The sequence below is a fragment of the Castanea sativa genome, chromosome 8 (genome assembly GCF_040712315.1).
Source record: "Castanea sativa cultivar Marrone di Chiusa Pesio chromosome 8, ASM4071231v1".
Classification (NCBI taxonomy): domain Eukaryota; kingdom Viridiplantae; phylum Streptophyta; class Magnoliopsida; order Fagales; family Fagaceae; genus Castanea; species Castanea sativa.
In genome coordinates this window covers 43,870,675-43,884,960 of record NC_134020.1, presented here as the reverse complement: position 1 = coordinate 43,884,960, position 14,286 = coordinate 43,870,675, and the positions used below count along the sequence as shown (strand labels likewise).

General features: G+C 33.3%; 2 protein-coding genes across 2 annotated transcripts; one reads left to right on the top strand and one right to left on the bottom strand.

Moving 5' to 3' along the window:
- The first annotated feature begins 1,586 nt into the window (after positions 1-1,586).
- Positions 1,587-7,419, top strand: LOC142605648 (GABA transporter 1-like). Its single transcript, XM_075777082.1, has 7 exons — positions 1,587-1,812; positions 2,702-2,932; positions 5,488-5,585; positions 5,714-5,900; positions 6,165-6,295; positions 6,471-6,704; positions 6,954-7,419. Exons 1-7 carry the CDS (start codon positions 1,698-1,700, stop codon positions 7,332-7,334), a joined length of 1,377 nt encoding a protein of 458 aa, XP_075633197.1. The 5' UTR covers positions 1,587-1,697; the 3' UTR covers positions 7,335-7,419.
- A 1,357-nt stretch (positions 7,420-8,776) lies between these two features.
- LOC142606382 (uncharacterized) lies at positions 8,777-13,428 on the bottom strand. Its single transcript, XM_075777745.1, has 6 exons — positions 12,993-13,428; positions 11,706-11,773; positions 11,462-11,593; positions 9,990-10,151; positions 9,211-9,539; positions 8,777-9,137 (listed from the first exon to the last, which is right to left on the bottom strand). The coding sequence occupies exons 1-5, from the start codon at positions 13,426-13,428 to the stop codon at positions 9,219-9,221; spliced, it is 1,119 nt and encodes a 372-aa protein (XP_075633860.1). The 3' UTR covers positions 8,777-9,137; positions 9,211-9,218.
- Between the last annotated feature and the right edge of the window lie 858 nt (positions 13,429-14,286).

Sequence of the window (14,286 nt, the reverse complement as noted above, 5' to 3'; positions counted from 1 at the left end):
TCATTTTATTTGGTGAATGGAGTCCATAAATGCAAAATGGAGAGATTACTTTCTCTGAAATAAAAGGTTTGCACTTCTATTCTATAACTCAAATCTGAAAATGCTGCCTTTTCACCTTGCAACTCGAGCTCTTGGGGACACAGGCCATACAGCTCCTCCACTCACCCCACTCTAGAAAAATACCTCCCTAATCGCACCAACGGCCAAGTTCTCTATTCATTTTGGCACAGAGATCTAGCCGGAGAAAAGTTTGGTGCCCTTGGTGTTGGCACGGCAGAGAGATTGGGTTCAGATCTGAGTTTTTAAAATATTTCTAAAACTAAAAATAAATTCAAAATATAATGTATCCATTTTAATAGCTGATGTGGCATTAATTTTTAAGGTTTTGTTCAAAAATAAATGATATGGTGTAATCTGAATCATTGCTTTTTTAAATGAGGAGTTAAAATTAAAAGAACTCTATTTAGTAGAGCATCTTAGAAAATTTAGAAAATTTGAATTCTTATTGTCGTGATTTTCTCAATTGTGGGTGTCATATCGGCAGTTTTAGCAGTTAAATAGATAAGCCTCGATGCTAAAACCTATCAGTTATTTGCTAATCTTTGATCAGACTAGCCCTATGTTTGGATAGATCCGTTCCAAACATAAAGGTGAAACATAAGCTCAGCTTGGTAGACAATCATTCTTTTTTATATGAATCTACATATTATACCTCTTCCTTGATGATGAAGGAAGGGCCTTTTAGATGTCCACTTTGTAAACCTTGTTTTGTAAACCCTGCAACTCGAGCTCTTGGTGACACAAGCCATACAACTCCTCCAATCACCCCACTCCGGAAAAATACTTTCCTAATCGCACTAGTGGCCAAGTTCTCCATTCATTCGGGCAAAGAGATCTCGCTGGAGAAAAGAGATCTCGCTGGAGAAAAGTTTGGTGCCGTTGGTGTTGGCACGACAGAGAGATTGAGTTCAAATTTGAGTTTTAAAAAAAAAATTAAAATTCAAAAAAAAATTCAAAATGTGATGTGTCCATTTTAATAGCTGATGTGGTATTTATTTTTAAGGTTTTGTTCAAAAATAAATGATATGGTGTAATCTGAACTATTGGTTTTTAAATGGGAGGTTAAAATTAAAAGAACTCTATTTAGTAGAGTATCTTAGGAAATTTAGAAGATCTGAATCCCTATTGTTATGATTTTCTCAATTAGTAGAGTATCCTAGGAAATTTAGAAGATCCAAATCCCTATTGTTGTGATTTTCTCAATTGTAGGTGTCATATTGGCAGTTGCAGCAGTTAGACAGATAAGCCTGAATGTTAAAACCTATTTATTTGCTAATATTTTATCAGACTAGCCCTATGTTTGGATAGATCCGTTCCAAACATAAAAGTGAAATAAATGGGCCAAGCTCTCCTTATACATTTTAAAATGATTTACTAATGCATGTGCGTTAGTAAAACCCTATAAGATATGGCTCCAAAATGGTAGCTTGAATTTTAATACAAGCGGCCTCTCTTGTCTGTACACAAAAGAGTCAAAAAGAGATATTGCATCAAATGTTTGACCATATATACAACCTTATTACCTATCAGTCTTTGCTTCCGATCCATTTTATGCGCTCTTTGTTGCTTGTTCTAGTTTAATTTGCTTCGCTCTCTCTCTCTCTCCGTGTTTGTGTGTGTGTGTGAGAAAGAGAGAGATGAGTACGCTGAGACCAAGCACTGTAGCGGTGCATGAAGAAGAAGATGCAAAGGTTGCAGCTTTAAATCATCAGGACCTTGATGCTGGTGCCCTCTTTGTTCTTAAATCCAAAGGTGATGATTACTTTCATTATCTGCAATCATTTTTCTATGGCAACTGTTTCTTCCTTTATTGTCTTCATCATTTCTTTATCTTCTTTCCTTTTTTTCCTCTCCATGTAAAATTAACTGCTTTTCTCAGTACATATGTGTGAAATGTCATGTCTAGCTCTCTACTCCACAAAGGACAAGAAAGAAGAAAGAAAAAGATAATTGCTTGCACAAAGTCACAAACCACCTCCTCTAGCTCTTGTTAGGATTCTCTTTGGATAATTTTTTTTTTTGTTTTTCATTTTTTTTTTGTTTTTCATATTTTTTTAACTGACTTGAAATTATTGTTTTCTTAGTAGTATTACAATGACTTCTTTCTTTTTTCTTCTTCCAGATTTTTTTTTTGTTTTTAATTAAAAAAATTATTGAAAATATCTTATTTGTAAGTTTTTTAAAATTATTTCGTGAAAACAGAATGGCCTCTTCCCAAAATTTTGTTTCACCGAATTGGCTCAATGCCTTCTCATCCCTATAAGTTTGGTAATAGCTGTACGGTAAAGTCAACGAACAAATTATTTTGTTCATTTAAAGATTTCTTGGGAATTGAATTCATGTGTGCAATGAGAGAATGTCCACCTACTGCTGAAAAAATCCAATTCATTATTCAACAAGTGCCCACATTCATTCCTTGTTCAAACTAGCTATTAGTACTTATCTTATAATCCTACACCATTCAAGAGTATTGGTTGATGATCTTAATTTCTAGCTATGGCAGACATGCTGAATACACATCTATAATTAATGATCTAATTTTAATTCCATTGAATTATCTGTACCTTTTCTGGTCAAAATTATGAGCTATATATCTGTATTAAATGATTGGTGGGTTTGATTTGATGTGCATTAAATATAGGATCATGGGTGCACTCTGGTTACCACTTGACAACTTCAATTGTTGCTCCACCTCTATTAAGTCTTCCATATGCTTTTACCTTCCTTGGTTGGACTGCTGGAATTTTATGCTTGGTCATTGGAGCTCTGGTGACATTCTATTCGTACAATTTAATATCTCTGGTTCTTGAACACCATGCTCAACTGGGTCGTCGCCATCTCCGATTCAGAGACATGGCTCATGATATCTTGGGTAAGCTTTTCTCCACTTGAATATGAATGTCCAACTTTAATCATGCTGTAATTAGAGTCCACAATCATCATCATGCATATCCAATAATTGTGAGTTTGGATTGGGTAGCTTTCTTCTCCTAATTTTTTAGTGCATTTACTTTCCAAAAAATCTTTAGTTTTCTTTAGTTACAATGGTACTTTTGTGAGTTTGTCAACTTTCAATTAGCAAGTAAATAATTGAGTTTTTTTTTTTAATTTATAAATAAAATAATAATATTCCAAACATGCACTAAAAGTATGCAATATTTATAAAGTAGTAACTAACTAACTAAATATATAAACAAAATAAACCGAAGTGTGCAACTCATGTGTAACCCACTGATGCTTTGTACCAAAAGTTATAGTGATGCTTTATAGTATGTCTACTAATTTCATAATTAATGAGGTAACAAATTGTAATATGTGTATGATAAAAGTAATATTAAATATGATTTTATGTGAAAGTGATGTTACACTTATCACAAAAAAATAATTAGTATTAACTTGAGCTGGTGAATAGTGGCAATATTACTATCCTTGGCTCTTATATATGGGGATATATTTGTAAGACAAAAGTTATGTTAACAGTGGTCTTACATGAAAGTAATGTTACATTTATCACAAAAATAATTAGTATATTAATTTGATAGAATAGTGAACAATAACGACATTACCAATCTTAGGCTCTTATGCACGGGTAGGAGTTGGGTGGGAGGGACTATAACTAGTATTAAGTATTAACTTCATGGGCTAAGAACACCTATCTGCTTCACATGTACAATCTATTTTTTAATAATTTGATTATTACAATAATAATAAAAAGAAGTGCCTGAACCATAATCTATAAGCTACAAAACTCATTACACCCGTGCAATACTTAAAGGCAAGGCCAGATTTGGTCTCCTTCACTAAATGTCCAAATAGTCTCTATTCCCCAATTAATTTAAAATTGTTGTGGGTTCCAGTTAGCTCAAATGGTTGAATAAGAGATTTGGAGTTTAGTCTTCAGTTACACCAAAAATAATTGGTGCCTTAACTTGATAATAAAAAATTATCATTAATAACAGATATTATAGGTTAAAAATTTCTCTAAAAAAAAAAAAAATCAGAAGTTTCAAGCATCCCTCTCGCATGCATAAAATGCATAAGGCAATACTACCATTAATGGCATGATAAGATGGTACCCACACCCCACTCGTACCATCAGAAGCCTTGTTTAATATGGTGGGCGCGTTTTAAGGCAGAAATGTTGAGTGGACCCACCAGCCACCAGCTCCTGTATTTGGTTTTGCGAGTTAAAAAAGCCTGTTTAAAGGGTTGGTGACTTTTAGTTTTAGGGTAGAAATGTCAATCCGCTTTGGCTTTGCGGGTGATACCGTGATAGCCCTTGAACAGGTATTGGTTTTGGCCTTAATAGGAAGACAAGGTAATATTTAAATCACTTAACTCGGTTTTGTGAAGCATGATAATCTCTTAATTGTGTTGCTAAACTCCAAATTCTTTTTTTAACCACACAATATCATAAATTCCACTATTCGAATTTTCTGTCTTAGAAAGTTAAGAAAAATGTATAAAAGTTGAAATAGAATTCGTATTTGCATTCAAAAAAAAGATAATAAATCATCTTAATAATTTGTTTGGAATTTGGATACTTATTAGGTCGGCAGGTTCAATTGGTTCCTCTGAAAATGACATTGGCGAAACAGAATTATAGTCTTTATAGGGAAATTTCACGAAGATATTTTGGGCTCATACGTTAAGTATCTATTTTTAATAAGTAAAAACAGATTCTTAAGAATCTTTGAGTCATTGTTCCTAAACTTTTCAAAAAGAGTGATGCATTAGACTACGACTTACAGCCTAAATTGAGTTGTCAATTTGGCCACCTTTTTTATTATTATTATTTTTTTGTTGAGAAAAGTCAATTGGGCCATCTGATTTTGCTTTTTATTACTTTAATTAACACAAGAATTCAATTATCTCTGATCGTCAAAATTTTAAAAATTCTGAATTTGTTGGGATTTTTTCTTTGACTCTTTCATTTCAAAGAAGGAAAATCAACTCTGGCGTGCCATCCTTGTATGGGCCTCGTTGATTTTGCTTTGGACCTTTCTATGTTTACATTATACAGAATTATATTAATTTACATTATAGACATACAGAAAGTGGCAAATACTATAAATTTTTGCAAAAAGTGTACGATATTATCACTTTTTGTGTGTTAAATTTACATAATACTATACAATGGAAACAGAGATTTTTTTTAAGCCTCTCTTAAATTGCCTGATGTGAATGATCTGAGACTTATGCAATCGGATAACAAGAAATAGAAGATATCACAAATTTAAATGGGCCTGAATCTTAGCACATGACCTCATTGTAATTTCTTTTGGCCCAAGAATCTTGTACCAATGGGTAAATTAGATCCAGTGTGAAACTCTTCATGGATTCCTATTTCATACTTGGTTCACAATCCCAAGTTTTGTTGAAGTTCCAAATTAAGGATTGCAGGAACTAACCCATTGAATTTGGCAGGACCAAAATGGGGCCGGTATTTTGTTGGCCCAATTCAATTCATGGTCTGCTATGGTGCTGTTGTTGCTTGTACTCTTCTAGGAGGACAATGCATGAAGGTCACTTCCTACTCTAAAGCTTTCAGCTTCTCTCTTACATTATGGTCAATGTGTACTTACGGCCTAGCCCAAAACTTTCTGATTCTAATAATTGTAAATTTTCATTGGTTCTCTTTTTTCTTATACAGGCAATTTACTTGCTATCGAACCCAAATGGAACAATGAAGCTCTATGAATTTGTGATCATATTTGGGTGCTTTATGTTGATTTTAGCTCAAATCCCATCTTTTCACTCATTGAGGCACATCAACTTGATATCATTGGTTCTGTGTATTGCCTATAGTGCCTGTGCAACTGCTGCTTCCATTCATATTGGTAAGTAGGATTATTGTATTGGACTATTGGTTGCTTCAAAACACACAGAAAAACAAGTTTGATAAAGATTTTTGGAAAAATTGCATTTTAATCTCCCTAATAAAATAAAACTCCATGGTTTCAAAAGTAACAAATTATATATTTTAATTTCTTACACCCTTAAATTACAAGGTTTCAAATATAACTATTCCAAGATTTTTTTAGTACTAGTTAGTAGTTTCTACAGTTTAATTCAGTTTACTAAGCATGGACTAATTTTACCAGGATCTTCATCAAAGGCTCCAGAGAAGGACTATTCCCTAACGGGAAATTCTGAAGATCGCATTTTTGGGATGTTTAATGCCATCGCCATTATTGCCACAACATATGGCAATGGAATAATTCCAGAAATTCAGGTTTGAAACAGTTCAATTTTGCTTTCCACATTCTTTATATATTTTAAGTGCAATTCAGTGGCTTAGAAGAAGATATGGTGCAACATTATGAATGCCCTCAATCCTCATACACAAAAGTATTGCAAAGTATTTAAGGTATTAACATTAAAACTTTTTTTTTTTTTTTTGGTTATAGGCAACGATTGCACCACCAGTGAAGGGGAAGATGTTCAAGGGACTATGTGTTTGTTATACAGTAGTCACGGTGACTTTCTTCAGTGTAGCCATCTCTGGCTATTGGGCATTTGGTAACAAAGCTGAAGGCCTAATCCTCACCAACTTCTTGGACAATGGCAATCCATTGGTGCCAAAATGGTTCATTTTGATGACCAATGTCTTCACCATTCTCCAGCTATCCGCTGTTGGCGTGGTAAGCACATCTCTATCCTAAATTTCTCACTATTGTTCAAATATCCACTTGTGTTTGGATTAAATTATTTTCTATTATCATATTAGTTTATGTATAGTTTTTTCAAAGTATCACTATTTTTTAACCTGTTGCAGTTACGCGTTATAATTGGTTCATAATGAAATTAGATAAAACATAAAAGTGATGATACTCCAATCATAACATATCATTGTAGCTCACAAAATGCTAACCTGAACTGGTTTGGTACAGGTTTACTTGCAGCCCACAAATGAAGTGCTTGAGCGTACATTTGGTGACGCAAGAAGTGCGGAGTTCTCAGGCCGCAATGCTGTCCCAAGGTTAATCTCTCGGTCACTATCGGTTGTGATATCAACAACAATAGCAGCAATGCTTCCATTTTTTGGGGACATCAATGCAGTTATTGGAGCTTTTGGTTTCATGCCACTTGACTTCATATTGCCTGTGGTTTTCTTCAACTTGACATTTAAACCATCAAAGAAGAGCCCCATTTTCTGGTTGAACATCATTATTGCAGTTGTTTTCTCCATATTGGGTGTTATTGCAGCGATTGCAGCCGTTAGGCAAATAAGCCTTGACGCCAAAAACTATCGGTTATTTGCTAATGTATGATCATCACTAATCAGCCATTCTTGAGATACGTATTCTATTATTCTATGATTCTCAAAAATTAAAAAAAAGGTATTCTGTTATTTTATGCTTCTTCCTCTCTTTTTTTTTTCTTTTTTTTTTTTTTATAAAGAGTTTCAACTTATAGTTTGCTCCTAATCTTTATCATCAGACTAAAATGTCAATTAATTTTTTATGTAAGCAAGGATTGAACCCCAAATCTATTATTTTATATTTCTTCCTTAATTGTGAACCACTGCCTATATGAGACTCACACATATTGTGAGTGAGAGATCTTATAGAGAGAAATTCATAATATTTTCACAACAAATCATAAATGATAAATTGTTAATTTAAACCTACCACTGAAATTATTTTTTTATCCACTAGTAACAGCTAGAAACAATCTGTCACTTATAGTTTGTGGTGCCAATATTGTAAACATAATATTTACCTTTGAATTTATAGTCTTGTGCTCCACTCAAAACATAAAACGGGCTTTAAAACTTGCAGTGAGCCCAAAGCAATTTATGGGGTCGATATTTGCAAGTTGACCCATTAAATAGCCCAAGTACCACTTAGCAAGAGAGTAGATCCTCTTCATTTGTTTACGAAAGACACTCATGGTGAAGATTAATTTTAAGAATCCCAAGAGTATAACTCACACAACACTATTTTATTTAAAATTAGTTGCCATCAGTTGTATCCTTTCAAATATTATATTTATATAGTGAGGTGGGAAATTAAGTGATGGAGCATTATTTGTGCTTTAGAAATTAGAATTTTTCATAAGACAAAATTTTCCTCCACACTTCTTACAACCCATCATATAACAAAACCTTTAACAAACTATGTAAAACAAGTGACAGTTGTGGTTGTCAAAATCTCAATTTAAATCTTATGATTTTATTTACGATTTTATGATTCCATTTGCCCAAAACGATCCGGATCTTTTAAGGATCATATGATTTTGATGATCTCAAACAATTGTGGTTTCTTATAATTTTCTTTAACTTGACAGAAAACTTAGTTGGACCTAAATGAAAAATAACATTCTACTAAACCAAGTTTTGTTATTCTAATGTAAAGAGATAGAGCGTCAGTTAGATCCAAATGAAAAATAACATCCCAATAGTGTCATGTTTTGAGGTGTTTGGCCACTTTAAATTATGCTTATAAATGCATGTAGTGATGTATGGTAATTACATCAAATAGATGCAAATATTTGGTTCTTTATAAATGAATGTATAATTTATGTGATTATTTAAGATACTAATGTGTTTTTTTTTTTTCTCAAATAACGTAAAATTTTACGATCCACGACTCGATCTTATGATTCACGGTCCCATCTACCTCCCACGATTTTACGTAGATTCCGATTTAACAATCTTGGGTGACACCCATATATATTATCTCAAAAAGTTTCATAATTAACATCCCAACTTTTCTAGGCGTTATTTGCCAAAAAAAAAGCTACAAAATCTTTTAAAATGGCCACATAAATCCCAAAATTTTTGAATTTGAGGAAAGCCCCATTGATGACAAATGTCTCCACCACTGACTACTCTCAAACTACAAACATCTTACAACTTCAGGAAACAATTTCCACAAAAACCTGTTGCTGTGTATGATAACCTTGGTCAGATTTACGCTAGGAAGTAAACATGACACTTATGCTAAAAACTACAAAAGCAAGAAATCCCAGATATCTGGTTACTAGTAAACTTCTTAAACTGCCGCCAATGCAAAGTAAGCAAACTTCTTTCTACTTCTCCAGTCAGCACCTACAATCCACTACAATAACACCTAAACAGAGAAAAAGAAAATCAGTCAATGTCATGTGCGCACGCGCGCGCGAGAGAGAGAGAGAGAGAGAGACCTTTATATCTAAGGGATATTGGCATTGACATCAGGGGATGTTATTTGGTCTGACATTGGCTGACAGGCGTCCGGACTAACACTATGTAGAGAAGCAGGGTTCATGTTTTGCCTCACAACAAGAACGCCAACTGCTCCTCCTTGAATTGGATCCATGAGTGAAGATGTCGGTGTAGTGCAACTATCATCACCATCAGTCAACTTAGCCAGACGTATGGGAACTCTTACCAAATCAGAAGGAGAAGGAATAATGGCAGATGAGGAGGACTCAGTGGAGTGCCTTCTTTTGATTTTCTTATTGAGTTTTTGCTTGAAACTGCCAACAATGAGCTGAGGATATATCAAGAAAACCCAAAATGAGTCAGAGTAATAATCAGTCTAAAGAAAATTGGAATGCTTTCTATCAATGCTAAGCATATTCTAATTGCTATGGACAAGACAGAATTCAACTGCCATAACAAGCTCATAATGTGAGGCTTGAAGTTACTTCAGGAGCAATTAAACTTGGGAAAAACTTTAGATTCCAATTGTAAAAAGTAAAATAATTATTGGACTCTAGCAAGTTTGGTTGTACTCAATGAGGGATTATGATCTTTTATTTGATTACAATAAAGTGAACCTAACTTGTTCACTTCTGTAGCTTTTTGGTCACTTTAAGGATCAGTGGATCACTAGAAGGATGGCTCCTAACAGTGAATAAGGTCAGAATATGTCAATAAAAGTTGAAGACATGAACATCCAGTAATTTTGATCTTAAATAATAGAAACGCAAGGCCTTACTTGAATAGGTCCAGCTGCAATCAGTGCTCCTGCAATGCCACCACCAAAAACCCGGCCGTCAGGTTTAGCCAGGGAAACACTTAGCATGGCAATTTTGCGATTTGCACCACCCTTTTCAACAAATGTATATGATCCAGATAAAGATAAAATCTCAAAGCGACCCTGCATGAAGGAACAATCAGAAACCTCTTAACCAAATTTGACCAATAAAAATACAATTGACTTCTAAAATTAAATAAAAATCTATTAAGATATAATTTTCCTCGTGCTTCCCACATCACTTATATATGAATTGGTTCCAATACATTCATTTCCTATGTGGTGCCAAGGCAGAAACTAGAGAATTCAAATATTTAGAATGATAATTGTTAACATATGGTTATACCAAAATTCCTTTTTTCAATTTTTCTAGCTTCCAATCATAACATGCATCCTTCTACTCCATGCATATCGGAGCATTTCCCAAAAACAATGGACTTTGTCACCCAAAATGGTGATAGTGACTGCAGCACTAATTTAACTTACTCATAAGTTGAACCTTCATTGGACTAGGAACTCTTGATACTTTCTTCTAACCAAGTTCTTGACAATAGTATGATTCCAGTGTCAAAGACAATGAAATCTGACAACCTGCTAAAATATAAAGACAGGACAGCATTCTGGTCAAATAAATGTCCTGGCTGTGATACTAGATAGCGCTATGCATTAATCATGTTGTCAACTGCATGCTTCTTCCCGTCTTTTTTCTCTTTTTGGGGGAGGGAGAATGAAATTTATTAACTGTATTCCTGTTTTTTGCTGAAAAACATTGTTACCTATTCACAATATGGTAAGAAACAAAATTTGATTCAGGAATTCTACAACAGCAGTCTTTCTGTCCTGATGCATCCAACTTTGCCAATCATAGCATTTATCAGGAAATGGTCCCATGTAGACTGGTTTACTAAAGCATGCAGGTGGCATTATCTCAGAAGTAAAATTCCACAGTCGCATAAGAGTATAAAGACCCCCCTCCACACCACCCCCCCCCCCCCCCCCGGCGGCAAAACCCAATCCAGATATTCCAGCAAAAAGAGGGGAAAAAAAAGAAGAAGAAGAAAGCTGCAAACATTACAAACTTCTTACATGCTGATAATATTTTCCAAAAATAGGTCCCATAGAAAAATAATTATCTTCCTCTCTCTCTATCTCTTTTTCTTTCTTTTTTTATTTATTTTTATTTTGGGGGGGGGTGGGGTGGCTAATTGGTGGTGGACTTCACAATTTTTAATCCAACATATCCAACATTTGACTGACTTGAGAAATAGATGATAGAACCAGACACTGTATAGAGTTAGTAGAACTAAAAAGACAAAATATCTTTATGAGAAGTATAAATCCAATAAAAATAGACATCCAAAAAATGCAATAAAAGAAAAAATAAGGATGGAAAAAGGAATGATAAAGAAGATTAAAGGAGTAGGAGGACATGCCTCATATCTCAAAATACCACCAGAATTACCAGGTTGGCTAATTGTAACTCTGGAGACAGAACCCGTAGCAGAAAGAATGCAAACTGATCGAGGACCCCTTTGAGAAAATGATGCTATCTTACTAACAATATCCTGCAAATGAAAATGTAAACTTTACGTAAGACATATAGAATAGAAAACATAATAAGCAAGAATTATAGTATAAATAACCAAGCAAACTTCTCTCATATCTGCCTAATATTACCTCATTGGTCTGTACATTCACTACATGAGGGGTAAAGCTTGCTCCAGCAGTGTCTGCAGCAGACCCACCTTCATGAAAATTCTTTCAGATGTGAGAAACAAATAGGCCTCTTTAATCATAATATATGTTATGCAAAACAATTTTACATCATAATTGATAATAAAAAAAATCAAGAAAATTCACTTATTTTTCTATAAGATCCGTTCACACACAAGATAACTGATTACTGTAGAAATCAAATTTTTTTTTTTTACTATCAAACTTATAAAATTTCAAGTGCTTTTATGTGCACTCTATTTTAAGAGAGTGCTCTTAAAACAGAGTGCACATATAGAACACTGCATGCGTGTCCATGTTTGGAGTAAAAAAAAAATTATTTATTTATAAATTTTAAAAAAAATCCTTGATTTTTACATATATATGTTATTAAAGATTATGATAGATGTTATTTATTTTGAAAATTTTTAATATATATATATACACACATAACGATAAATTAATTAACTGTAGTACTCATGTCGAACACGGGACACGCCTAGGACACTTTTGCACACCGTATGCTCTCCTTCTTCTTTTTTGAAAAATTACAGGACACATGAAGCTGAGGAACAATTATCTTTTATTTCTTTTTAGTTTTAACCTTGAACACTTGTCTACTTATCTTTTATTTACTTTTTTAGATCTTATTCTTGGTTTGTATTCTAATTTCTAAATATCATATATTAATCATGAATTCACATTATTATCCATTTTACTCTGAAATTATTATATATTTAATAATATCTAAAAAAGAAAAATATATTTAATAATTAATATATGTTTAACACTGTATCATCCCTGTATCCGTGTCTATGTTCATGCTTCATAGGTCATGGATGTTTGCTACAACTCTTCTTAAAAAATTGAAAAACCAAATTTATCTTTACAAGAGAGAGTGAACTTTCATTCTTTCTTTTTTTGGGTAAGCCCCAACAAATTTAAAACTTCAGTATTTTTTTTTATATTTTTTTGGTCACTAAAAACAATTAATATTATAGATTAAAAATAGAGAAATTTCAGTTAAAAGCCAAATCGGCCTGTATACAACTGTGCTAATCCAAACGTCATTCAAAAAAATTTCCAATCTATCGAGAACAAAACAAAACAATAATAACAAACCACAACAACAACGTAAAATCACCAAAACCATACACATGAGATAGTCATAATTCATATCAAACAAAAACAAAAACAAACAAACAAAAAAAAGCAATTTTTCAGTATTTTCTTGAAGCGCAAGAAACTCACCTAGAGAAGCGATGAGCTGGAGTTTACCAGAACCACGAGGCCTTCCTCGGCGGCGTTTGGATGGGCTTTCAGACGAAGAGCCAGGTGGCAGTAAAACTGGGCCCACCACCATGTCGTTTCCACCACCACCACCATCCACGTCATACTTTCTCGGCGGTCCTCTCGTATTATTGTTCTTCTTCACCGCCACCAGTTCCAACCCCGTCAACTCTTCTGGTCTCGTGCCTCCCACCACCACCACAGCTCCGTCGTCTCCACCGCCCAAATCTCCCTCCGCCTCCTCCGCCACCTCCTCCTCCTCCACCACTCTTTTCACATTATTATCATCATCATTGTTGTTGTTACTGTTCTCTTCGTTAACCACCACAGACTCAGAAACTACCGTACTTGTCTTATCCTCTTCCATGTTCAACAATTCTGTCTTCTCCTCCTCCATATTCAACAATATTTCTCAAAGCTTAAACACACAAAGAGAGAGACTGTGTTTGGCTCTGACAAAGAACAAAAACAAGAAAGAGTTTTTGAAACCAGAAAAACAGTTCAAAAGGCGCCAGGAAAATATAAATATATATATATATATATATATATATATATTTTATAAAAGAGGCTTTTTGCTTTCTCTCTCTTTGATGGAGAAAGCAACTGGTCGGTTGGTACGTATTTATAATAGAGAGGGAGTGTGTGTTTTATTTTTTATTTTTTATTTTATAAAATATCAATAATAGCCTTTGACAACTTTAAAATTTGACTATATATGTGAAAATTTAAGAAAAAAAGAACATAAAATAATTATATTTCTTTTTTTAATTCTGTATGTATGTAGTATTGATGAGGAAAGAATTTATAGATTAATAATTAATTCAATATTTTATTATATTTAGTAAAATTTTATTGTGGTAATTAAATCTGAATTAATTTTGTATTCAAATTTGATTTATTTTATTTCCAAATATAAAGAAATTTCATATTTGGAGATATTTGCTACATTTAATTTGTGCATATTTTGAGATTTAATTTTGAATTTTTAAAATTTGATTATTCAACTTGAAACCAAACAGCATATCTTCCTTGTTATCGTCTATAATCTATAATGATAATTGTAAATCATTGTCAAAATCGTAGGAAATCAAATTCAAATAAACAGGTATAAAAAAAAATATACACAATGGAAAAAATTCGAATTAATTGAGTAATGATTTCGCCTATATCAATTTATATTTAGATTGTGTACACACTGTTTTTTGAATGATTTATCGTACGTATATATAATGGTGTGTCTTTACTATTACGGCTA

Bases quoted from the DNA above. Each gene is read 5' to 3' on its own strand.
- LOC142605648 (XM_075777082.1), top strand. From the start codon at position 1,698: ATGAGTACGCTGAGACCAAGCACTGTAGCGGTGCATGAAGAAGAAGAT. The intron at 1,813-2,701 runs GTGATGATTACT...CATTAAATATAG, and splicing joins CTTTGTTCTTAAATCCAAAG to GATCATGGGTGCACTCTGGT. The intron at 5,901-6,164 runs GTAAGTAGGATT...TAATTTTACCAG, and splicing joins TGCTGCTTCCATTCATATTG to GATCTTCATCAAAGGCTCCA.
- LOC142606382 (XM_075777745.1), bottom strand. From the start codon at position 13,428: ATGGAGGAGGAGAAGACAGAATTGTTGAACATGGAAGAGGATAAGACA. The intron at 11,594-11,705 runs GTAATATTAGGC...TTTCATTTGCAG, and splicing joins TGAATGTACAGACCAATGAG to GATATTGTTAGTAAGATAGC. The intron at 10,152-11,461 runs GCATGTCCTCCT...TCCTTCATGCAG, and splicing joins GTGGTATTTTGAGATATGAG to GGTCGCTTTGAGATTTTATC.